At 44.8% G+C, this 27,469-nt stretch overlaps 1 protein-coding gene across 3 annotated transcripts; it reads left to right on the top strand.

Annotated features, from left to right (window-relative positions):
• The first annotated feature begins 262 nt into the window (after positions 1-262).
• Positions 263-3,341, top strand: LOC147991267 (protein KINASE OF THE OUTER CHLOROPLAST MEMBRANE 1-like). Of its 3 annotated transcripts, none has more exons than XR_015602613.1 (4): positions 263-1,014; positions 1,098-1,189; positions 1,472-2,213; positions 2,705-3,129. XR_015602613.1 is itself a non-coding variant. In XM_087521555.1 (3 exons), exons 1-3 carry the CDS (start codon positions 889-891, stop codon positions 1,611-1,613), a joined length of 360 nt encoding a protein of 119 aa, XP_087377681.1. In that variant the 5' UTR covers positions 263-888; the 3' UTR covers positions 1,614-3,341. The 3 variants fall into 3 exon arrangements, 1 of the variants encoding a protein (XP_087377681.1); XR_015602614.1 differs by having other exon boundaries at positions 1,472-2,202; positions 2,863-3,129; XM_087521555.1 differs by having other exon boundaries at positions 1,472-3,341.
• The last annotated feature ends 24,128 nt before the right edge of the window (positions 3,342-27,469 follow it).

Here is a 27,469-nt window from a genome sequence, read left to right on the forward strand (position 1 = left end):
CCAAATGCCACGAGGACCATCCAGAAAGCAGCAGCAGACGGCGCGCGTACGTCACAACAACGGATCTATACTACTATTAAAAGAGCAAACTTAAATTCCCCTAAAACCACACAGCAAAATGTATACGGAAGAACCAAAAACGTTAGATTAGTCAAAGTAAATCGCATCTAACAGTCTATATTACATCTAGAGTTTGTGACACAAACTAACGCTCCACATTAATTGTTCCGCCAGGCAGACGCCCACGTCCTGTCCCTCTCACGATCCACCTCGTCAGGCAAAGAGGCCGCCGCACATCACGCGCCTAACAAAATCATCCCCTGCCGTGATTGCGCCCCCGCTTCCTCCCCTCTACCGTGCTTCCCTTCTCCCCACGGACGCCATCCACGCCTCCGCCGCCGCCTCGCGCGACGGGCGCCATATCTCCCCTATTTCCCTCTCTTCTCCACGGCCACGCCGCGTCGCCGGCCGAGCCCCGTTGCGGTCGCTGTGAGCCGCCTCCCCGCCCTGCCCCGCAGCCCGCCCCACACCCTAAGCTGCAGCAAAGATGCCCGAGCGAGGCGGAGGGGATCGAGGCGTGCGGTTCGCGGTGACTGGCGGGCAGGGCTTCCTTGGCGCCGCCCAATGTCTGGAGCTGATCCACCGCGGCGCCCTGGAGGTCTGCTCCCTCGACCTGCAGGATTCCTCCTCCTGGTCCCAGCAGCTCCTCGACGCCGGCATCCGCTTCTTCCAAGTTTCGTATTGGTTCATCTTGGTTCGAGCCATATAAGCCCGTGGATCGACCCAGCGGTGCTGGATCTGAAGCACCAGATAGGGAGATCCCCCTTCGTGTATGCCTAGATACCAAAGGCAGAGTATTATGACCTCTACCACGAGTTCGACGTGAAGATGCTGCACCCGGTTAGGGACGACCAGCTGCAGGTGTTCTCGGCGAGGTTCAACGAGGTCTTCCGCAAATGCCAGTGCCCGGGCAATATCTGCTTCCTACATGGCATCTCAACGCATAATGGGAGGGTATATATTTTCTGGTGGACACTTGCTGTTGGGTTGCCTGTGAATGAATCAATTAAGATGGAGTTTTGTTTTGTCTATTTCAGCTTTGTGTAGCGATGAGGTTTTCCGAAGGATCCATTGGGGATAGGATGGCTCGACTTAAAGGTGGAAGGCTCCCTTTGTCAGATGTTTTAAGGTATGGTGGAAGGCTCCACATTTTTGTATTATCATAAGAATGCATTTTTCTGCAGAGGCAAATATACCCATTTTTAGATGAAGAGTCACCTAAGCATGCAGTTTGCAACTTTGTACCAGTTATGTGTTGAACGTGTTGTTTGATATTAACTGGCATGTATCCTTTCTCACCTTACTGCAGACACATTATCCTGTTGACTTTTGAGAATGCTTATGATGCTCTGTTTAGAAGATGTTTTCTTGAGTAGTACTACATATTTTTATGGTTTCCTGTAACTTGCAGATATGGCGCCGATTTGCCGCTTGGTGTGCTAGAACTACACTACATGGGAATATTTGTTCAGAATCTCCAGTCTTGTAATTTTCTCCTTGATGACAATGACCAGGAAGCATGGTTTTGTTTTATCCCATATATCAGTACATAAGTATGTTTAGCTTGGTGATTTGTCTATGGAAATTGTTGTTTTTTTATCTACTGCATCTGTTTTGATCTTTACGAAATAGGCTTTCGCCCCACTATATAGATATAGCAACCTCCCGATACAATCTGTTTTGATCTTTTTAAAGCACATCCCTTAAATTGGTGAATTTTTCTGTTAATGTAGAACCAATTTTAGCAAATAATATTCTTTGTTACGAGTTAGCGGCAGTCTGCGATATATCCAGAAAGATGCTATGCATGTTTCTCTATGTCTTATATCCTAACCTTCATTCTTTGATGACCAGTACAGATGAACTTGTTAAGAACCTTTACAATGATCACATTTGTGATTTAACTTCCCTTTTTTTAGCCTTTAGACAAGCTGAAACTGAGCATCAAAGTTTGGAATATTTTTACTGACAGCAACCAAGAGATGCCTAGGTCCCAAGATCTGATCAGGCGCAGGTTGTGTTGGCAAAAAGGACACCATCTTTGGCCTTTTCATCCTCTTGTTTCTTATATTTCCATGGAGAAGTCGAGTGTTAAGAGTTAACAGAAGTCAAGAACAAGCTCACCATCCATGATTTTTTAGGGTAAATATTTTGTAAGTAGTGACATCCTGGTTCTGCATTCAATCTACAATCATCAGTTCATTAAGTTCAGTTATGCGAGATTTGAATCAAGCCTTACATGATTTGCTCTTTTACTGATGGACTGATGAGGTCAGAGATGTATAACAGCCGTATTGATCCAAATGACAAGTATGGCAATGCTAACCTGCTTACCTAGAATTTTACCACATCCTAAGACTTGCAAATCTGTACAATAGGAGTGGCTAGCTGTTTACCGTGACATGTAGTGGCATCTCTCACCATGTGTGCACATAGTGTTTAGGCATGATTATTGCATACTGTCGATAAGGGTGAGACGTTTTTCCTTAATTGTTTTTTTTTAATTACTGGTTGAGCTCGGTTTCAACTCTTACCTGAGTAGTTGATCGGCAAGCCTGATGTAGGTGTATTGAAATTATGCAGTTCCATTAGCTCTGTAGTTGTCCAGTATACTAACGAGGCCTACATATTTTGCTGATGCAAGTTGGAGGTGAACATGAACTCTAGCAATCCAAAATAGCAGATACAAAATAACTGCAGCTCAGGCCATGTAGTTCTACAACAACCAAGGAAGAAGTCCCTTTTTTTAAGCCAACCTCAGCCAAGGAATTTAGGCTTATATGGGTGCTCTCTGTTTTTCAGAGGTGCGTGTACTGAGAGCGCCCACGATTCAGGCCAAAAAATCTAGACAAAGTGATAGCCCGTTGAAGGATGCTGATTGTGGCTATACAACTTCAACAACGTGCTTGCTACTCATGAGTGGCAAAGTATAACATGCCACCATTTTTTAAATAAGCCCCTTCAAATTATGTATGCAGTATGCTGGGAAGAACTCATGACAAAGCCTTGTTTGTATGCTTGTCTTAATGTATTTTCATACTGGCTCGAGTGATGTACTCTTGCCCCCTACATGACACCGCCTTTGCAGTGTATTCTTGGTCGCGTGTTGCTCAATTAGGTTATTCTATTTTTCTTTTTCTTTTTTATTCACTGTTGTTGGCATGAATTTGCCCGTGCATTTGGTCCTATCATTGACAACAATTTAAACCTGTTAATCCAGGAAGGATATGCACATCATTAGTGCACCTTTATTTATTTTGAGTATAAATGAGTAGTTAATTTGCTAATTAAATTTGTTTTCTTGCGGGTATATTCATCTCATTAGAAACGTCTTTTGTGTGGCTTGGTCTTCCTAAATATTGTGTGGGTTTTTTCCTTTCCTGGTTTAGCTTTGCGAAACAATGATTATTTGAGCGTGTGATCTACTCATGCCTATTTACCTTATTGTATAGTTTGCCATTCTAGAACACTAGATCTTTCTCCACAGCTGAGATGTTGATATGACAAGTTTAATTTGTGTTTAATCTTTGCAGAACTAATTTTGCTTCCCATACATGTCATACAAAAATGTTAAATTCCCATCATTTTTGTTCACGGATGTCGCACCACAGGTGATGAGAGACTCAGGATGGGGGCAAAACGGTCTTGACCACCGGCGGACTCATCTATCGTCTCACCATCACTCCCACGGGCAGCGTTATAGTTGAGTCCAACAATTCAGTTCTGAAGATAACATGTAGGTTTAACCGAAGAGGAACGGATTAAAACTTTTTTTAATATTTTTATTCAAAGTTGCATCTCTGTCATGTTCACATGGGCAATGACTATACTTATTATAAGCCCTTCCAAGTTCACACGAGAAATTAGACATTCTGCATTCTTGACTATACGACTATGATTTTTTGGATTAGGATTTCCTTGTCCTCTTGAACTTCACATGACATAATCAAAAGATAAGTGATTGGGTTTATATTAAGCTTGACCGTGAGAGATGTGGGGATCATCAGGCACTACATATATTTGTACCCCCCAACACACACACATCAAATTTCTGGAATCTAAATTTAGAATTCAATACTCACATGAATTTCATAGGCTGCTTTGATCAAGATGAGTAGATGACACAAGTACACGCTTAGTATTCCCTCCATTCACAAATATAAGATGTTCTACCTTCTATATGAATCGGATGTAGATAGACACATTTTAGTGTGCTTGTTCACTCATTTGAGTCCGTATGTAATTCATATTGAAATATCCAAATTATAGTATTTGTGAACGGAGGGAATAGTATACAGTGAGCTTCATTTCACCCAAGAGAGCTTCCATTACATGAAAAATAATTATTTTTTCATAAGAATTTGGATATTCAATACTCACATGAATTGTATAGGTTGTTTCGCTTACTAGTTAATTAAAGGAACAGGAAACATCACATGGCCAAGAATATGTGCGTGTATCCGTGATGCTTGCCGTTTTCTGCGAAACCTGCCATGAAGTTCGAATCAGACAAAGAACAGCAGGTCCGAGGTGCAGATATTGCCTTGTAGCGCTAAAAAAACAATCCGCTCCCAGATTCCATGTCGACCTCGGACGTACAAGTTGGTCTGAAAAAAAAAGGGAAACAGCCCACGACCCGTAAGTGGATGGGAACAGGAGACTTGGTCTCCGCCGTCAAGCCGACCTCGGTGACTGATCTCCGTCCAGCCGGCGCGCTCCTTTGGTGACCTGCGTGTCGCCTCCCACCGCGCCGAGTTGCCGTCAAGCCGCCTCCCACTCAGACTCGCCTCCTCCGTCCTGGCCTCAGGTTGCTGAGTCGCCGCCTCTTTGGCCTCTCTCTGAGTCGTCGTCGGGCCTCGGCATCCCTCCGCGCTACGATCCTCGCTTCCGCACTAAATTGCCTTGCCTTGTGCTTAAAAGGGCTCCATCTCCACTGAGCCGCCGCCTGTCACCTCCCCGCGGCGGGTCTCGCCATGGACCCGTTTTCTGAGCTGTCGCTTGAGAGCTGGCCTAACGCTTGGGACTCCATGAAGATTTTATCAATATGTGCACAAGAAGAACCAGGTTGATCAAAAAATTCATCAAGCCGCCATGGCCTCACTTCGCCTCTGCCGGCTTCACCGCCGTGTGGCTGAGCTGTCGTGCTGGCTTGCCGCCCCTGCCGCGGCCCTCGCCTCCATGGCCGCTGCGCCGGACCATCGACTTGCTGGGGGGCCTCACCCCCGGTACTGCCTTGCTGCCAGAGCGCCCTGTCGAGTCGCCACGCCTCTGCTCGTTGAACCGCTCCTGCTGCAGCACCGGATCACCGCTCCAGCCTCAAGCCGCAGCTTCCGACACGCACTGATGAGTGCCTCCCGTCGCTGCTTCCGCTGGCCACCCCTGCCTTGAGCGCCGCCCGCTCTGTACAGCGCCGGGTTACCGACGTATGTGCAGTGTTGCAAGTCGATGAGGATCAACTCGCTTCAAATATGCGAACGAACAGACATCAATTATCAAGTGGTCATCTGGTACTAATTGAGCGAAGCAATTCTAGTCACGGAGTGGTATTCCTTGAGCACTGTTTGCGTAAAGGCCAAGTTGAGAAGGACGCCAAATTTCTATGCGCTGCTCGAGGGGCATGACTTGTTTAAAAAAAACTGGCTGGATACATGGACATCTGTTTGGACGTGAAGGCCATCATTTGGTCAAATTACTGTGCAACCACTTCATCCGGGTTATAAATCAGGTGATATCCGTTCAGTCTATTTTGTTAACACATATTAAATCCTTTTGGAAACAATTATTCCGTCCTGCAATATTTTTGTGCGTAGGAGAATTATTCATGGGACTGTCTATTTGACACTCGACTGAAATCCAATTGAATTACAATCAAATTTTGCACCAAATAGGCAGCTGACACGTGTATGCCCTTTATTTCCACCTTTGGTTGTATGTATGTCAACGAACAACAAAATTAGCGCATTTATGTATCAGGACTGAAACGACCCAACCTAAAATCCCATCTGGACCATAACGGGTTTGATGCCCTAGACCCGGTTTCTTAAAAGTAGACCACAATTACGCCTGGACAGTAAAAAAGCCAGGGGAGGGGTCTCAATTTTCTCAGTTCTGAAGATTCTCCAATTCCAATCCCTACTTTGATGCCTAGTGAATTTTCTAAGCTCTGAAGATCTAGAGAGAATTTTTGTCAGGTCATGTGAAAACAGCAGATGTAATGCATAAATCAATAGAGGAAACATGAACTGGACAGTTTAGTAACATTGTAAAGCACTAATAAAGCCAGAGCAAACTAGATAGTGGAAGAAAAAAGCACACACTGTATACGAAACCCACATGAATCAGGCAAGGGATAACCAGATAGTTTAGTAGCATGTGTGCCCACATGCTCACATCCCAAACAGAATATCCTAATGAACATACACACTGAGTAATTACATTGAAAATCCCAGTCAAAAAGCACAACACTTACTCTATAAAAAACAGTGTAATCACAGTTCAATTTAACTACAAAGATACACTGGAAATACAGTTTAATAACTCTGAAATTCCACTTAAATGCCCATTGTAATTACATTGAAAATTCACAGTAATTATATACAGTGTGTTACTCTGAATATCCACCGAAAAATTACATACACTGTAATTACTCTGAATATACATTGTAATTACACTGAAAAAACATTGTACTTACACTGTAAAAGACAATGTAATTGCAGTTCAATTTGACCGCGAAAAATACAACGGAATGCAGTATAATATCTCTCATAATCCTCTTAAATGCCCACTGTGGTGAGACTAAAAATTCACCGTAATTACATCGTGACGTAAACTGCGATTACTCTAGAAAATCCACTAAAATCCCCACTGTAATTGCACTGAAATTCCATTCTAGTTACAAATAAAAAGCACTGTAACTCTACTGAAATGCACTGTAATTACACATTGACTGCAAAGAACACAATGGAAATACACTAGAAAAAATACACATTATTTGAGCACTTGACATGTCAACAATAGCTTCACTTTCAACTCCTAGTTAATTGCACATCTTTGATGTGCAAGCACCTGCAAAATCTCGAAGGGCCATTGGCCGATCTTTATTATATGAAGAAAAAATCTCGAAGGGCCATTGGCTGATCTTTATTATATGAAGAAGAACAGTACAACAATATCTAACAGTTCAGGAGCTCTGGAACTGTTAGTACATGGAGAGCCGGTGGAAAGAAATAACAAGGGAACAACACCAAATCAGAGAGGCTATTGGAGTATGGAAACCCTAAACCCTAAGCACCTGCAAAATCACCAGAAAATTTGCAGAGATCACATAATCTATCTATTCCATGACACTAAACTGGTCAGTTTGCATAAAAACACTGGGGACATAGAATAACCACAATATTTAGCATGTACAGTGCAAAAAAAAAGAGCATTTCCAAAGTAGTAAATTATAGTAGCTATAAGCCTAAAAACACTGAAAATACAGTTACCAAATTGCTGAAATTACATATACTAGAAAATCATGTGCACAACTAAGGTTGCTTACACAAATGGGCAGAAATAAAGTACGAGTATACCAATAACCCTAACAAAAGAAAATAAATTGTTCTAAAGTGAATGCACCAACAATGATAAAACCCAAACATCCTGAGGGGTAAATTAACTAAAAAGATAATGTGATTACTCTAAAATACTCACTGTAATTACACTGAAATCCCCACTGCAATTATAATTCAAAAGCACTATAATTCCACTGAAAATGCACATAATAATTCCACTAAAATTTCACTGAAACATACATTGTGCTCACAGTACAAATTTCAGTAAAATTATACCAGATTTCTAATAAAAACACATGCATTTAAGAGATTAGAACATTGTGATTACACTTTAGTTTCAGTAATATCCATTTAGACTTTCAAATGGTAAACTGGATTCAATACAAATCCAACAAAGAGAAACCCAAAATGTTCGGTTCTAAAAGTGCAAGTGGGCATTGCAAAACTAGGAAGCTTCTAGTACTTGCCTATGGAACTTGCAGTACTAAAAAACTAGGAAACTCACCAGTGTGATACAAATTCAAAAACGTTGCAAACTAATGGAATTCAAATGGAAGTTACACTACTTACTTGTGGAACTTACACTACTGATTAGGGAACTCAAACCTATGACTACATGACTCGTCGAGCGAGGCCTTGCTTTCTATAAACACCTCACCATTGAATGAGAAACTTAGTCTCCGAAACGACTAAGACAGAAGACATGGTCAAGCCCACGCCGCCCTTCCTCACCTGCCCGAATGGAATTAATATTTTATTCATCTAGTCGGGAAGGGAAAAAGACTGGCAGCGAACAGGACCGTGACTCATCTAAACCATTACATGAAAGAGAAGTTCATTCTCATCATGATCCTGAAATATAACACACACAAAACCCTAAGCATCAAATATATGAGGATACAACAACACTGACATGACTGTACCAAACCATACTACAGAATGAGTGAAAAACTGAAATTGCACAACACCAAAACTGAAAATTACACAACCTAATAAGGAGATAGCATCTAAAGTACCAACACATCATTATAGAAGTACTAGGGCAGAGAAATTCATGAACAAAAAATAGCTGAAGATACAACACAAACCACCAAATACATACAGAACCAAAACAGAATGAATAAGAACATTCACATGACTAAGGACCTGACTTCAGACGAGGGAGGTTTGCCTAAATTACTACTACATCTCTACATCACTTGAACCTAAATTCAGATCAAGGATTGACAATTAGGACATGCATCCACATCACAAGGGCCATCAGAATAAAAAATGACTGGTGAACCAAATTCAGAGCAAGGAGCAAGGATTGACCATTACCGCCGACTTCTACATCACACAGACGAGCAAAATCAACTGACCAGGGAAAAGGAAATTTAGAGCAAGGACTGAAATAAGCACCTGCATCTACATCACACGAACATACAGAAACAAGCAACCAAGGAACCTACATCTAACCCCCCCAAAACACCCTCTGAATCAGACTCCCAGGCTAGCAGATATCAAATCAACAGGGGAAGAGCAAGGAGCTAAGGACCTACATCTACATAACATGAACGATCAGGAATAAAACTACCAATACCACTAGATCCAGTAGATCAGACGCCTAGGCCACCACATAGAAAATCGACAGGGGAAACGAATTCACCGCTACATCCATGCACCTACCACTACAAGAACAACAAGAATCGCCAGAGAAAATACACCGCTATGAGTACACATACACGTACATCTATATCAAACACCGGGGGAATCGAATCAAACCAGTAGATCTAGAAGAAATCCAGTGGGGGAAAGAGAGCAGACGAGAACAACCAACCAAAACCACAAGAAACTGGATCGGAAATCAAGCTGCAGTAGAGAAGGAGCTGGGAATCACCATGGTGGACAAGGAAATCGCCAAGGAATCGAAAGGACAGAAATGGAAAAAAAGGAGACAGAGGGCTAGGGCCTAGGGGATGGGCACTTGGGCAGTAACGGGTTGGCCCGGAAACTATTACGCCACCAGTAAGGAACAGAAAAGGGAAACGCCCTAAAAAAGACACCTCCCAGTGTGAATCTCCGTGCAAGATTGAACGGCCACAAAATTGAATGATGCCCAATTGTAAAACACTCGACTGTGAAATAGCGAAACCGTTATTCATTACAAAATGGCATTATACCGTGGAGATGGGGGCACGCCAACATCATTCGGCACAGGTGGTCGTCCGTGTCACGTTACTCAACGGGCTCCTGCACCGGCTTACAACGTCGTGGCCGTCTCTCGCAACCGCACCGGCTTACAATACCGCGGCCGACTCTCTCATCGCACTGGCTTACAACACTGTGGGCGGATTATCTGTCTACTCCCACGGCCTACTCGGCAATGGTTGATTTCAGCTTCACCGTTGTGACCCTCAACTCCGTGGTGGATAATTTCTGGTCTAACATATCAGGTGAAATCCATCCAGTATATTTTTATATTACATATTGTGTTCTTTAAAAAGAGCAATTACTCTGGCTTGCAAGTTCTTTAATGCAGGACAAGATGTTTACTGCAAAAAGGACTGTTATATCACCGAGCTGTTGAAAGACTCATACCGGTTTATATCACGGTCAATTATGGAGAATTGTAAGTGCATCTAGTGCCACCCCTAGTTGGTTTTGGAGTATTGACGACAAACCTAGTTGAGGGACTAATGTGTTTGTGAGAATTGCAGGATAACACAGGTAGAAGTCCCTCATTGATTCGGTTTTCCTACCAGAGATGACCCCTAAAAATGTATGAAGACATTGAAGTCAAAGGTGGTATATGAAGATATTCACATTGAAGACTATGACAAGAGAAGACACCACATGAAGCCTATGGAGCTCGAAGACTTAGATCTTTCATAGTTCTCTTTCTTCTGTGTTGAGTCATAGGAACCACCGTACTGTTAAGTGGGGTCCAAGAGAACCAGTCAGAATGACTGAAGTGATGCTTAAACAAAACCTATGTCTTCGAGTGAAGACTTTGAGAGCGAATCTTGTCCAGAGTCGGACAAGTCAGCTTTGCTTGAAGCCCAAGTAAAGTTGCCGTGTGAGTTTGAAATCTAACCGTTGGAACACGTGTCAGTTCCTTAGTGACCCAGGGTCATTTCGGACAAATCAGGTCGGGTTGCCAAGTGGCTATAAATAGCCCACCCCCTACAACCATAAACGGTTGGCTGCTCAGATTCAGAGTACGGCTTTTGTCGTTTGAGAGCAACCCACCTCGAAGCCTTTGAGAGAGAATTCCTTGCGAGGATAAAGCCCTAACCACCCAGAGCCAAAGAGAATTAGGCATCACTTAAGTCTTCTTGTCTGTATGATCTGAAGACTTATTACACTTGAGGACTGTGCATCCTCCAGCCGGTTAGGCGTCGCGTTCTGAGCATCCAAGAGACATTGTGGATTGCCGGTGAACGAAGTCTGTGAAGGTTTGGGAGTCTACCTTGAAGACTTACCAGAGTGATTGGGCGAGGTCTGTGTGACCTTAGCTCAAGGGGAATACGGTGAGGACTGGGTGTCCTGAGCTGCGTGTTCAGGACTGGGTGTCCGGGACTGTGTGTCCTAAGGTTTAAATACCTAGCCGCCCTAACCATACGTACAGTTGTCACAGCAACTGGAACTGGTCCAACAAATCATTGTCTTCAGCAAGTCACTGGTTTCATCTTCCCTTCCCTTTACTTACTGTTACTCCTTGTGAAGTCATTGTATGTTCGCACTATTTTTTGTCTTCACTGAGTGACTGCGTGTTCTGTGTGGCTTCACAATATCTTCCTACCTGATCCTTACTACATTGCTGCTTTTAGTCATTGTGCTTTCACTCTATTGAATACTTGACTATGGCTTGCCTAGTGTAGTCTACCTTCCGCTGTAGGGTAATAGGTTTATTTCTATCGTTTGTCTTCATAACTTCCATGTTTTGAAGACTTTCATAAAAATCGCCTATTCACCCCCCCTCTAGTCGATATAACGCACTTTCAATTGGTATCAGAGCAAGGTGCTCCCTTGTTCTGTGTGATTCGGTTTAACCACCTGGAGTTTTAGCTATGTCGACTGCAGGGATAATTAAAGTCTCCGCTGCGTGCCCCGTCTTTGATGGAACTGAATATCCCTACTGGAAGAATAAGATGCGCATGCATCTTGAAGCCATTGACGTCGACCTATGGTATGTCGTCAAGAACGACGTTCCCAAGGCTGGAGAAGGTGTCACTGCTGCTGATGTCAAGAAGTTCGTTCAACTGGACTCTACTGCCAAGAATATCATCTGTGGTCATCTGACCAAAGGACAGTATGGCCGTGTGAGTGCTTTGGAAACATCTAAGCTGGTCTGGGACTGGCTCTCCAAGGTCAATGAAGGTGTCTCAACCCAGAGAGATCAAAGAATCAGTGTCCTTCGCAACCTCTTCAACCGCTTCAAGCAAAATGACAATGAGAATGTCCAGCTCACATTTGACCGACTCACTGACATCACAAATGAGCTTCAAGCCCTCGGCGCTACTGAGATCACCAAACATGAAGTCGTCAAGACACTACTGAGATCACTTGATAGTTCGTTTGACACCCTAGCCCTGATGATTCAAGAACGTCCTGATTTCAAGACACTCGATCCGTCTGACATACTTGAGAGGCTCAACACACATGAGTTTCAGCTTTCTGAGAAAAGAGATATCTACGGTCCAAACTATGGGTGAACTCGTGCCTTGAAGGCAAAAGCTGTCTCCTCATCTGAAGAAGAATCTGACAGCAGTTCGGATGATCCTGAAGACATTGGAAGGGAACTTGCTATGCTTGTGAAGAAGTTCCAGAAATTCACCAAGAAGAAAAGTTTCAGAAAGTCTTCCCGATCAATCTCAAGGAATGATGAAGTTTCTGCTCACGACTACAAGAAGAAAACATGTCACAAGTGCAAGAAACCTGGCCACTTCATCTCTGAGTGTCCGCAGTGGGACAATGAGAACAAAAAGAAGAAGAGCAAGGAATATGACTCTGACGACAAAAAGAAGAAGAAATACTCAAAGTCTTCTTCCAAGTCTTCCTCAAAGTCTTCATCACACAAGAAGAGCTCATCTGGCAAGGCACGAGCGTTTGTTGGCAAGGAAATGGATTCAGAGGAGGAATCCGCTTTTGAGGAGGCGGAGGTGGAGTCTGAGGAGGAGTCCGATTCAGGCGTCGCAAGTCTGGCTACAGCATACGTTGCCAAGTCCATCTTCAACACTGAAGACAATGACTTCATCACCAACACCGATGCAAATGAGAAGGACTACTCTGCTCCTACCTACTGCTTCATGGCACGCGGTGCCAAGGTAAACACACGCACTACTCACTATCAACATCTAGTGACGATGACTCTGATTGTGGTTCTAAACCCAGCTACAAAACACTTGCTAAAATTGCAACTAAACAACAGAAAGCTATGGAACATATTCAAAAACTGTTAGACAGAAGCGATGATCTGTTAGGTGCTGAAATGACTCGATCTGAATCCTTAATTGAAGACATAAAAAATCTTCACGTTAAGTATGAGGAACTTGAAAGTCGTCATGAAACTCTCTCAACAACTCATGGAAAGCTTTCCTATGATTATCTTCAAAGGAAGCAAGATCTTGAGAAATTGAGAGCGGCTCATGAAGATCTTCAAAAGGAAAACGAGTCACTTCGCGCCGAACAGATCAGCTCTGCTCAGGAAGGATTTGAACCACCATGTCTTAAATGCATTGAGCGTGATAATGCTACTACCGTTGCTGAATGTTCTACTGCTGCTACTGTTGCAATATCTTCAACTGTTGATGTGGGAACTAACCCCTCTGCTGAGGAATCCACTGCTATTGCTGATGAGAATGCTAGGTTGAAGACATTGCTTGAAACTGGGATGTATAAAAGTCTTAAAGGGCATCAGACACTATGTGATGTCCTCAAAAAGCAGATTTTGAACCGAAACCCGAGGAAAGAGGGTGTTGGGTTCGTAAGGAAAATGAATGCTGATGGCTCTTACTGGAAACCTGAGCAGTACCCCAAAACCACATGGGTTGCTGCAAAGGAATTTTCAGCAGATCCATCCACTCTATCTGGGTTCACTTGTGCTAACCCCATTGTCATTGATGAATCCTTTGATGCAAACTATAAACTGTTTAAGAATCAGAATGGTGAAGTGTTTGCCAGGTACATTGGTACTAACTGTAGGAATGGACCGCCTATGAAGAAGATCTGGGTTCCTAAAAGGTGTCTGGAGAATCTTCCTGTGAATGTCATCATGACACCTCATGTGAAGAAGACAAACCTCAGACCAAAGGCTTCACACGGTCCAAAGGCTTCATACAGACAGAGGACTCACCTGAGTCGCACTAACGCAAATGTTTTGCAGGGAAACCATACTCAGGCCTATGAATATGAGAGCGGTTCATCAAACCGCCATGTTTATAAGACCAAGAACTATTCTGCTTATTCTTATGAGTACTATTGTCCGCCTGCAAGACTGTTTGCTAGGGCTCCAAAGCCAAAGTTCTCAGATGCTGCACTTAGACTTATTGCTTTTAAGCCACCCTTGAAGATGTGGGTGGCTAAGAAAGATTAACTCTCTTTTGCAGGGAAAGGTCTCCAGCAGAAAACCAAAATCGTCTGACGCTATTGCTGGGGACCTTAAACATCTTGTAGGGCGCAAGATCAAATGCCCGAATGGTCTTACTATGTACTTCGTTCCTGAATCGCTTGCTACTCTCCCTATTAGTCCTAATCTGGATCTAAGCTTTCATAACCCACTGGTTCGTCAAATGTTTTTGCTTCACAATGCTCTTCGTGAAGCCTATCCCCCTAACTGCACTGTAGGGTACGACACCAGCGTCTTCAGAATGGATTATTGATAGTGGGTGTACAAATCACATGACTGGCAAAAGAAGCCTTCTTATGGACTCAACCTTACGTCCATCCGACAAGAGCCACATCACATTTGCTGACACTGGTAAAAGTAAGGTATTGGGTCTAGGTAGAGTTGCAATCTCAAGGGATCAACACATGGATAAAGTCATGCTTGTTGAATCCCTTGGCTTCAACTTAATGTCTGTCTCAATGCTTTGCGATTTAAACATGATCATAATATTTGGAAAATATCGTTGCCTTGTTCTAATGGAATCTGACAAGTCTCTAGTATTTGAAGGGTATCGAAAAGATGATTTGTACGTGGTAGATTTCTCAGCAGGACCACAGCTTGCCGTATGTCTTCTAGCAAAAACTTCAGAATGCTGGCTCTGGCATCGGAGGCTTGGGCATGCTGGCATGAGGAACCTCCACACCCTGGCAAAGAAGAAGCATATCATAGGCATCGAGGGCGTCAAGTTCAAGAAAGATCACTTATGCGGTGCCTGTGAGGCAGGAAAGATGACGAGGGCCAAACATCCCTCGAAGACAATCATGACTACTTCTCGACCCTTCGAACTGCTTCACATGGATCTTTTCGGTCCCACTCATTACTCAACTCTTACTACTACTGCTTGTCTCTATGGCTTTGTCATTGTTGATGATTACTCTAGATATACTCGGGTGCACATAATCCTTTACAAGACTGAAGTGCAGGATGTCTTCAGACGCTTCGCCAATCGAGCAATGAACAACTATGGCGCCAAGATAAAGCATATCAGAAGTGACAATGGCACTGAATTCAAGAACACTGGCCTTGATACATATCTTGATACCTTGGGCATCACACATGAATTCTCAGCCCCGTACACGCCACAGCAGAATGGCGTCGTCGAACGCAAGAATAGAACACTCATTGAGATGGTCAGAACGATGCTAGATGAATACAAGACTCCAAGAAAATTCTGGCCTAAAACCATTGATACTGCATGCCATACAATCAATCGTGTTTATCTTCACAAGCTTCCGAACAAGACATCTTATGAGCTCCTTACTGGCAAGAAGCCAAATGTCAGTTACTTCAGAGTATTTGGCGCCAGGTGCTGGATCAAGGACCCACATCACACCTCAAAGTTTGCACCAAAAGCACATGAGGGTTTTATGCTTGGATATGGAAAGGATTCTCACTCCTACAGAGTCTTCAATCTCTTTCATTACAAAGTGGTTGAAACAGTGGATGTGCGGTTCGATGAGACCAACGGTTCACAAAGAGAGCAACTGCCAAATGTGCTAGATGAAGTTCCATCCAGTGAATCAATCAAGCTAATGGGAACTAGAGAAATTATACCTTCTGAAGCTCATCTTGAAGAAGAACTTATCATCTCAGCACCTGATCAACCTGAAGACAATGCTCAGCCTGAAGACATTCCTTCTAACAACGACAATGATCAGCAAGAGCAAAATCTTCGCCCTGTACATCCTCGTGTTGCCAATGAAGTGCAGATTGAAAGAATAATTGATAGCATCAATGCACCCGGTCCACTCACTCGTTCAAGGGCAACTCATCTAGCAAATTTCTGTGGGCACTTCGCATTCGTCTCAATAACAGAACCCAAGAAAGTTGAAGAAGCCTTCATGGAACCTGAATGGATTCAAGCTATGCAAGAAGAGCTTCAACAGTTTGAGCTGAATAATGTATGGGAACTGGTCAAGCATCCCGATCCTCGGAAGCACAACATAATAGGCACCAAATGGATATACCGCAACAAGCAAGATGAGCATGGTCAAGTTGTCAGAAACAAAGCTCGTCTCGTTGCTCAAGGATATACTCAAGTGGAAGGCATTGACTTCGATGAAACATTTGCTCCTGTGGCTAGACTTGAAGCCATACGCATACTGCTGGCCTATGCAAATCATCACAACATACTTTTTTATCAAATGGATGTGAAGAGCGCCTTCCTCAATGGCAAGATTGAAGAAGAAGTGTATGTTGCACAACCTCCTGGCTTTGAAGATCCAAAACATCCTGACATGGTATACAAGCTCAACAAGGCACTGTATGGCCTCAAACAAGCCCCTCGGGCCTGGTATGACACACTCAAATACTTCCTGAAGAGCAAAGGCTTCATACCTGGTTCCCTCGACCCCACTCTCTTCACGAAGACATATGATGGTGAACTGTTTGTGTGCCAAATATATGTGGATGACATTATCTTCGGCTGCACCAATCAGAAGTACAGTGAAGAGTTTGGATATATGATGCAAGAGCAATATCAAATGTCTATGATGGGAGAGCTGAAGTTCTTTCTCGGTCTTAAAATACGACAGCAACGCAACGGCATCTTCATATCTCAAGAGAAGTATCTCAAAGATTGCCTGAAGAAGTTCGGTATGCAAGACTGCAAAGGCTTCACGGCGCCAATGCCAGCCAAGCATCATCTGGGTCCTGACGACAATGGTAAAGAGTTCGATCAAAAGGTATACCGCTCCATGATTGGTTCTTTACTTTATCTATGTGCATCTAGGCCAGATATTATGCTTAGTGTTTGCATGTGTGCTCGATTCCAAGCGGCACCAAAGGAGTCGCATCACTTAGCTGTGAAGCGAATTCTTCGATATTTGGCTCACACTCCAACTCTAGGATTATGGTATCCAAAGGGCTCAAAGTTTGATCTGGTTGGATTCTCGGATGCTGATTATGCTGGTGACAAGGTGGATCGCAAGTCTACATCAGGCACATGTCATTTTCTGGGACGATCACTTGTATGTTGGTCTTCAAAGAAGCAGAACTGTGTATCTCTCTTCACTGCTGAATCTGAATACATTGCTGCTGGATCTTACTGCGCTCAGCTTCTGTGGATGAAGCAAACACTCAAGGACTATGACATTCATCTGAAACAAGTGCCACTCTACTGCGACAACGAAAGCGCCATCAAGATTGCCAACAACCCAGTTCAGCACTCGAAGACAAAGCACATTGAAATTCGTCATCACTTTCTCAGAGATCATGTTGTGAAGGAAGATATTGATATTATACACGTCAACACTGAAGAGCAATTGGCAGATATCTTCACCAAGCCCTTGGATGAGAAGAGATTTTGCAAGTTACGGTGTGAGCTAAATATCCTGGAATCCTCAAATGTCCTGTGATCAGGCACACATCCTAACCCTTATGCATATTGATGACTTAGATGTGCAACACACGAAGTAAAGTATATCTTCAATCAATGAAGACATACATTCTAAGTGTGAATACATTAATGTGGAATTTGACTTCGGAGCGCCACGATAATTGTGCGCCGTGTCTGGGTCTAATACTTCCTATACGATGGGTAACACCACCACCAAATGTTCTATTTGAAGTGTTTCACTCATGGCGTTACCTTGCTATGTCTTCACATTTGGTTTGGCTTCAATGTCAACATGTCTTCATGATTATCTTCACTATGTTGATTATATATATATATATACTAGTGTTCCGTCCTCTACAGCATTCACTTATAGCTATGTCTTCTTGTTGAATCTTTTGAACTAAGTGAATGTGATCAGACCCTAACCTCTCTATGCTTTCTATCTCAAACTCTATCTCTCCAAATCATATGCATTCTATTGAAACTGTCGAATGTCTTCTCTGCGTCCTTGTCAGCAGAAGATACAGAGACAAACCTTAAGTCCGCTTTCAATGCTCTTTCCTCCACATGAAACCCGGAGAAGTAGGAACGACCACCCGACAATCCAGGCGTGCGTGGGACGTGGAACAAACCCCAAAATTCTGCATGATGGCCACGTGTTCCTCAGATGTGAATCGCCAGGGGCACCTGTGTAATAACGCAGTGCCGCCCCTGTACCTATAAATACACACTTCACGGCGGTCATTATCTCTTCTTCCACTCTCGCACGAACCCTAGCGCCACCGCTAGCCCTCGACGACGCCGGCGACGCAGCGCTTCGCTGCCGCAACCTCTCCGACGCCGTCTTCACGCCGACCGCGGACATCGTCCTCTCCGCCGTCGCCGTAGGTGTCCTCCGTCGCCAAGTTAGGGCACGGAAGATCGAACTGCTCGGCCTCATCTTCCACTCCGTCTAGCAGTTCTTAGTGTGGTAAATAAAACTTCCTTTTTACGGCACCGTTGATCCTATGGCTTTGTCACTTTCTACCACAAGCAGTTTCTATTCACACAAGTTAGATCTCTCTCATACTGCGTCTCATAACATGCCTAGTATATTCACTTATGCTTCACAAAGTAGTTAGATTCCCCACTTGTACTGATCTCTGGATTCGTACAAATCTGGAACCAACTCCTTATCTATGAGTGAATGTCTTCGCACGATGAGGTCAATGTCTTCTAAACTGATTTATATTCAAAATCTTCTGAGAATGCATATGACCTCTTCCCCTTCCCTCGCACCTTAATGCTGTCACAGGTACATGTCCGTGGGAGAATCCCTTGGTTCTCATAGTCTGCATTCATTTGCAGAATTCTTACAGCATCATATAAATTCTCCCGAAGCAAGTTCCTGTTTATCCAGCAAGCGAAAATCTTTGAAGCCTTTGAACGTGTTGAAGCCTTTCAGTTTAAAGTTCATGGCTTCAGAGAAATCAGCAAGGAAGGGTGGCAGAAAGCATCATGGAGAAACATCTAGAGATCTGCCAGATGACCTCTCAGAACTGTACAAGACAGATCCTGAAGAGGATTACAATCAGCGCAAGACCCGAATCCAATGGATTCGAAGATATTGGGCAGAACAATGGTTCAAATACCGATTTGTAACCCAGGAATATGCTGAGAAAAATGCCATCAAGAGACCGTGGGGAGACATCCTATACAAGAATCTTCAACCCAGGTCCAGAGATGAAGCCATTGAACAAGGCTTCTATCCCTGCATGGTCCATGGGCCACAGCCTGCTGATGCACACCCATCATCACTACTATGGTGTCGTGACGACATTCTGTTCAAGCGCAACTTCCAGTTTGCCCAGAACTCAATGAAGCAAAACAAGAAGACATTGGGACTAGACTTCAACCCTGGTCCCTCAGCTCCAAGGGCTGATGGCACACGAGATGCAAAACCCAATGTCGTCGGTCCTTTCTACAACCTTGAAGGACTCATCACCCATATCTTGGTTCAAGGGACTGCAGTGAATGAGCCTGCAGCTGACGCTGAATCAGATGAAGTGCCTGCAGCGCCGAAGCCAAAGAAGTTGAAGAAGCCTAAAGCTTCAAAGCCTGCCCCTTCACCAAAAATCTCACGGGCGAAGCCACTGGCAACTGCACCTCCTGAAGACAGTGTGCAGTCCGAAGATTTATCACGCATCTCCAAGCCCCAGAAGGTCAAGATGCCTCTGCCACACACCGGCCAAGAGCTAACAGCTGCTGCCATTCTGCACAATGATGCCATTGATCTGTCAAGTGATGAAGATCTTGCAGATGACGCTCTTGAGCAACTCATCAAGAGCAAAGAAGAAGCAGAAATCTTCAATGATCTGCCTCTCTTTGATGTAACAGTCATTCACAACTTCATTGATGAATGGTTTGACACGCCAAACATCAGCTTCGACGATCTCCAACTACCCATTGGCCTCAGTGTCGCCTTCCATGGCGCCATTGCTTCAGAGTTAGCTATCGCCCAGCGCATTGTTGAACTAAAGCAGAAGATTGACTTTGAGAAATCTCAGTTCAAGAAGCATATGGCCAAGCTCAGCGTGCAAGACGTGAAGAATTTCAAGATTATGCTGCACGAGCTCAAGGAATCCTTTCTAAAGAAATGTGCAGAAGCTCAGGGTTCTCGTGAGCGCATGAAGGTCCTGGCTGATAGGTGTGTGCAAGCCTACAATGAGGCTGAGAAGCGCAAGGCCCTTGGGCGTCCTGGCATCGACCCCAGGATGGCTACCAAGAAGCAGAAGAAGCCCGCTATGGCTGAACCTGAAGCACCAAGGCAGGAGGCAGATCCCCTTGTCTTCCCAACTAGCATGACTGGCCCGAAGTCAAAGGCCAGGTCAACCGCTTCAAAACTGAAGAAGACCAGGACTGCTGAGGCTGAAGCAAGGAAGAGAAAACATCCTGAAGCCTCTGCTACTGCCCCCGCCAAGAAGAAAAGAATGACCAAGAAGGAACGGGCTGCTCCCACAGAGCCCTTGATTGTTGAACCCATTTTCATGATTCACCCCAACGCCGATCCACAAGAACGTCAACTGACTGTCCATGAGCCTGCTTTCACAGAGGCTCATGAAGCTGAAGACTTTCCAACAGCTGATCCCCTCGCTGCTGAGGACATTGGTCATCATGACCATGTTGAAGATGATGCAGCCCTTCCTCAGCTAGAGCACCAATAGGTATCATCGCCTGTGCTCACGCATAGTGAACTCATCAGTATTGGTCGTCCACTAACACCAATAGCACAGGATGCTTCATGGGCGGATCACCCACAAAAGGAAGAAGACTCTGAGGCCCAGCCAACACAAACTCCACAGGCGTCGCCCGCGTTGCGCAGGCTTCACAAAGGTCCAAGGCCCCAAGTCTCTGCGTCTGAAGCTAAAACTGCTGAAGACATTCCGACTGCATCAGCCGATGAAGAAGAAGTACCACAAGCTGCTACTCCCCTGTCCCATCAAGAAGCAGTTCTCGAGGAGAACGTGATCGTAAGCGACCCTCCAGCTCGTCAAGTGGAGGTTGAAAATTTTGAGGCTGCCACCACCAACACCACTGAAGCCACTGACGCTGTCATGGATGAAGCTAATGTGGAGCCCTCACCAACAAAAGCACTAGAAGTCAGCGAAGCCACTGATCCCGCTGCTTCTGTTCCTGCGTCTGCTGCCGGTCCCCAATTCGACTATCATGTTGAGCACAGGCCTCAGGTACAGAAGCCAATCCCAATATTGCCAAGGTTCCCAGGTCCTGCATCAGCACCTGGCTCCTTCAATATCAATGGCTTCAGAGCAGACAACACATTCTTCAACAGCTCCAGGAACCCCTACTCCAGGGAAAGAATATCATCTGACCGGTTCTGGAGTTATCCGCAGTGAAGCTATTACTCATGCATTCTTTACAACCAAGGTCGCATCTTCCCACACAAGCGCCTTGACATTGAAGCAATAGCTGGTCTGCCCTGTCTGGAAGAAGCTCTGGATTGCTTCAAAGAGGTTGGACTGCTGCCGTTCGTCACTGACCAAGAGCATTGGAATGAAGAGTTGCTGCTCCAATTCTATGCCACACTTCACATCCGCGGGTATAGTAGAGATCCGAAGACTTGGGTCCTAGAGTGGATGACAGGAAACGTTCATCATGAGGCCAAAGCCTTTGACATCATTGAGCTCACTGATTTGCTCACTCCTGGCGATCTCTACGAGCATGGCTGTCAGCTTCATAGTGAAGCTATTGAGAGCATCTTTCAGAAGACTGAACCTAATATGAGTCAGATGCTCAGTATGATGAAGCCATTGCCCCAAGATGCTGCTTATCCCATGGAGTTCTTCATTGAAGACCTTGTGTATCTGCCAAGAACCATTTATCACATCATAAGGTGAACTCTCTGGCCAATCAAAGGACATTCTCCCCATGCCAAGCTGGAAGGTGCAATGAAGACTTTGGTCTTCTACATTCTTCATGGAAAATGCTTCAATACACAGGATTTCTTCATTCGCCAACTTACTGCATCTGGCTTTGATCTGTTTGGTTTGAAGTTCTACGCTCCTTGGGTGATGCGGCTGATCAAACTTCACTCCGCTATCTCATATCAGCCCTCGGCCCGCAACCATCGGATCTTTTTGCCTGATGTGGATATGTCTATTGAAGCCATCTATCCTGAGCCTGCCAAGGAACCTCTCAGTCTTCAGAATGCAGAGCATCAAAGTTTCACTCAGAACGTTGAAGGCGTTGAAGCCGTAACTCGTGTGTATCCTTTGGCTGGCACTACACGTGCACCGCATCCTGCTCTCACTGAAGCCACTGACAGTACAGCTGCTCCACGACCCAAGAAGCGCACTCGTGTTCTCAACGACCGAGAGCTTCTTGTGGCTCTTCATCAGAAACAGGATAGGCATCATGACTGGCTGAAGCGTCAGATGCAAAGCCTCTTGGTGGATGTTAATCGCATTCGCAATCTTGCCACCAAGAATGCTTTTGTTGCCCATGAAACCTCTTGCCGCACATGGAAAGGGCTAACACTGATGTGTTCTGAAGATGATCTTCAAGAGGATGGCTTCACTGAGCGATTCAAGTTTGACTCCACACCTCCTCGAAGGGCAGTGCTGCGACGAACTCCATCCCTTGAAGACTCTGAGTTCTCTTCCTCTGCTGCAACTGTGAATGCCAGAGTGATCGAGGATGAAGATGATGCTACTTCACCGCCACCTCCTTCAGCACGCTTCGACTCTGCTCCACGCTCTTCTGCACCGTCAAACACCACCAACGACCCTGCTGCTTCACCTACTCCTCATGGGAACGAGTAGATGCTCTATGTCTTCGAACCTTTTTGGTCCTTACTGACAAAAGGGGGAGAAGCATATGAGTTTGATAGTCTTCAAGCGGGTCCATATGGGCGGGTGCTTTATATTTTGCTTCGTGCTTACAACTCTCGTTTTGCTACATTTGGTTTTTTGAGTTGTAACACTTAAACTCGATGGTCGTCTGCTACTTATTTGCCACCTTGTGTTGCGATGATAAATTCCGCATGTGCGACGATAAATTCCGCACTTAGATCATTCTGCAGACGTCCATTTTCCATTATGCATGTCATTATCTTCATATACTTTCACATGCATAGTGGATTGTCATCATAAGTTGAAGTGAATCTCCACAAGTATAACCTGCCATGTGCATTTGCATTCCAAAAGCAAATTACTTATATGCACATCTTCAGGGGAGCCCTTGCAACTTATGAAGACAATTCCTTATCCTTTAAAATTTCACAGATTATATTCCCTATTGAAAACTTCAACTAGTTTGTCATTAATCACCAAAAAGGGGGAGATTGTAAGTGCATCTAGTGCCACCCCTAGTTGGTTTTGGAGTATTGACGACAAACCTAGTTGAGGGACTAACGTGTTTGTGAGAATTGCAGGATAACACAGGTAGAAGTCCCTCATTGATTCGGTTTTCCTACCAGAGATGACCCCTAAAAATGTATGAAGACATTGAAGTCAAAGGTGGTATATGAAGATATTCACATTGAAGACTATGACAAGAGAAGACACCACATGAAGCCTATGGAGCTCGAAGACTTAGATCTTTCGTAGTTCTCTTTCTTCTGTGTTGAGTCATAGGAACCACCATACTGTTAAGTGGGGTCCAAGAGAACCAGTCAGAATGACTGAAGTGATGCTTAAACAAAACCTATGTCTTCGAGTGAAGACTTTGAGAGCGAATCTTGTCCAGAGTCAGACAAGTCAGCTTTGCTTGAAGCCCAAGTAAAGTTGCCGTGTGAGTTTGAAATTTGACCGTTGGAAAACGTGTCAGTTCCTTAGTGACCCAGGGTCATTTCGAACAAATCAGGTTGGGTTGCCAAGTGGCTATAAATAGCCCACCCCCTACAACCATAAATGGTTGGCTGCTCAGATTCAGAGTACGGCTTTTGTCGTTTGAGAGCAACCCACCTCGAAGCCTTTGAGAGAGAATTCCTTGCGAGGATAAAGCCCTAACCACCCAGAGCCAAAGAGAATTAGGCATCACTTAAGTCTTCTTGTCTGTGTGATCTGAAGACTTATTACACTTGAGGACTGTGCATCCTCCAGCCGGTTAGGCGTCGTGTTCTGAGCATCCAAGAGATATTGTGGATTGCCGGTGAACGAAGTCTGTGAAGGTTTGGGAGTCTACCTTGAAGACTTACCAGAGTGATTGGGCGAGGTCTGTGTGACCTTAGCTCAAGGGGAATACGGTGAGGACTGGGTGTCCTGAGCTGCGTGTTCAGGACTGGGTGTCCGGGACTGTGTGTCCTAAGGTTTAAATACCTAGCCGCCCTAACCAGACGTACAGTTGTCACATCAACTGGAACTGGTCCAACAAATCATTGTCTTCAGCAAGTCACTGGTTTCATCTTCCCTTCCCTTTACTTACTGTTACTCCTTGTGAAGTCATTGTATGTTCGCACTATATTTTGTCTTCACTGAGTGACTGCGTGTTCTGTGTGGCTTCACAATATCTTCCTACCTGATCCTTACTACATTGCTGCTATTAGTCATTGTGCTTTCACTCTATTGAATACTTGACTATGGCTTGCCTAGTGTAGTCTACCTTCCGCTGCAGGGTAATAGGTTTATTTCTATCGTTTGTCTTCATAACTTCCACGTTTTGAAGACTTTCATAAAAATCGCCAATTCACCCCCCCTCTAGTCGATATAATGCACTTTCAAGAATCTCAAGCCAACTCCTTGAGTCGCCTTGAGACTCGGGGGCTATGATGACAGGACCCAGCAAATGTTGCCAGTTTCAGCAAAATTCAAGAACTCCGGGTCGTTGGAGGGTAAAATAACCTGACCTTGGAGGCTACCGCCATATTGGTAAAAAATTAAAGGCCGTCAGAAAATTTCCGGCTCACAATGATGTTTCGGTTTACAATCCGGCTCAAGGTAAACCTGTCTCCCACAAAGCTTTGAAGCTCTCAATATCTGGTTTGAAATTCCGGTTTAAAAAGAATTCATCTCTCGCAAGTTCGAGTTTTCAAAAAAAATTACAAGGACCAAAGAGAGTTTGTTGCACAGCATAACTTAAACATAGGCACCCGGCGAGCACAACTCAGAAATATATCACTTGGGGCTTCCGGCTTATTGAGCTAAGCTATGATTACCCTTTGATCCGGCTCATAGCCACATTTATAGGTCATTTGGGGGCTTCCTGTTCAAACATAGGTCATATTCGAACCAAAGAGAACATAGCTGTCAGTACCCTCTTGATCAACGCAATGCCAAACTCACTAGGGGGCTTCTTGATCGTATTCGAATCATAGCTTAACCCCTCTTGGGTCCGACTTGGATCGTATTCGAATCAGGGTCGTTAAAAACCTTTCAAGGTCATTTGGGGGCTTCCTGTTCAAACATAGGTCGTATTCGAACCAAAGAGAACATAGCTGTCGGTACCCTCTTGATCGGCGCAACGCCAAAACCACTGGGGGCTACATGATCGTATTCGAATCCTAGCTTAACCCCTTTGGTTCGGTTTACTGATCATATTCGAATCAGAAGCCTCAAATTCTTTTTTCTATTTTGCTTAAGTATTTTGAAAGCAGTCTTTTGGATTTGTCTTGAGACTTTTTGTTCATATCTGAAGCATATATGTGGTTTCGGTTAACCCGTTTGACTTTGGATGATAAGTCGCCATATATGACAATCATAAACATTTGGAAGTTTTTGGTTTCTAAAGATTGGGTTATCACCCTTACTGCACAGGTATCCTAAACCGGCAGTACGATTCAATATCACAGGAACCGATTTTCCAAACCGGATTATATTATTCAAATCTTTAATAGCCAACATGGCTGGATTTTTATTATGGTTATCAATAACCAATATTATGATGGATGTCTTCAAAGTCGCTTCAGCGCAATGGTTATTATTTTATTAATGGACATGATTTATTTTTACAATGGAGGGAATAGTCCCGAGTCGCTGCAGGCTTACGACCTGGCACTTGGGGGCTACATTATTCAAATTGAGATTACATCAAATATGCAAGTCCCATGTCACTGCCAGCATGCACCATGGCACTTGGGGGCTAATGTAAAGTCATTTTTTGATCAACTTATTGAAGACTCGACTCATCACATTATAATGAGCCGGCCCTCGGGGGCTACCAGTTGCTCCTGTCAAAAAATCAATGTACACAAGTCTTAAATCCATTATATTGAAAGGTCCACTACTCAGTTGAAAGAGTACAAAGCTCTAAACCTTATGGACGTGGGTTCGAGCCCCATGGAGAGGATTTACAACATATGATATTCTTTTCAAGAAAATATATATAAAGTCCCAGCTCAACAATTTCTTACTGAGCCAGCACTTGGGGGCTACATGTTGCTGATCAAGTCTACATCTACAAAGTCCCTGCTCATTATTACATAATTACTCGGCCCTTGCAGGCTCCTCGCGAGGGCCCTGTGTAACACCCCGGATGTAACTTACCCAATATGTATTCCAACTCTTGCCGTTTCCAGCGTTAAGTTATTTTATTTTCTCGGGTTCGGGTCTTTGTCTCCGTGTGTTATTATCGTTGTCATGCATCTCATATCATGTCATCATGTGCATTGCATTTGCATACGTATTCATCTCATGCATTCGAGCATTTTCCCCGTTGTCCGTTTTGCATTCAGGCGCTTCGTTCTCCTCCGTTGGTCATTTCTACCTTTCTTTCGTGTGTGGGGATTAAACATTTCCGGATTGGACCGAGACTTGCCAAGCGGCCTTGGTTTACTACCGATAGACCGCCTGTCAAGTTTCGTACCATTTGGACTTCGTTTGATGCTCCAACGGTTAACCGAGGGACCGAAAAGGCCTCGGGTGTGTTGCAGCCCAACACCCCTCCACTTTGGCCCAAAACCCACCAAAACCCTCTCCATCATCTAGAGCGTTCGATTACGATCGCGTGGCCGAAAACCGCACCTCATTTGGACTCTCCTAGCTCCTCCTATGCCTATATAAAGACCACCTCCGAAATCCGGATCTCCTTCTCCCCCGAAACCCTAGAATCAGCTCTCCTCGCCGCCGGACGTGTCCGAATCGGGCCGGACACGTCCGCCCACCGCCGCCGACCATTCGCCACCTGCCACGTGGCATCCCACCGATCTACGCCGCCGCAGCCCGCGGAAGCCCGCGGCCGGCCCTCCCCGCCGCCCGACCGGGCTTCTCGCCGCCCCGCCGCCTGGGAGAGCCGCGCCGCCCCGCGCCTCTCTTCCCCGCCGCAGGTCACCGCACCGGCCACCGTGCCCCTCGCGGCCGTCGACGACCCCGGCAGTCTCCGCCGCCCCGCCCCGGGTCCGCCCCGCGCCGCCTCATCGCCAGTGGGCGCCACCGC

The sequence above is a fragment of the Triticum urartu genome, chromosome 1A (genome assembly GCF_056163025.1).
Source record: "Triticum urartu cultivar PI428250 chromosome 1A, HENAU_Tu73, whole genome shotgun sequence".
Lineage (NCBI taxonomy): Eukaryota > Viridiplantae > Streptophyta > Magnoliopsida > Poales > Poaceae > Triticum > Triticum urartu.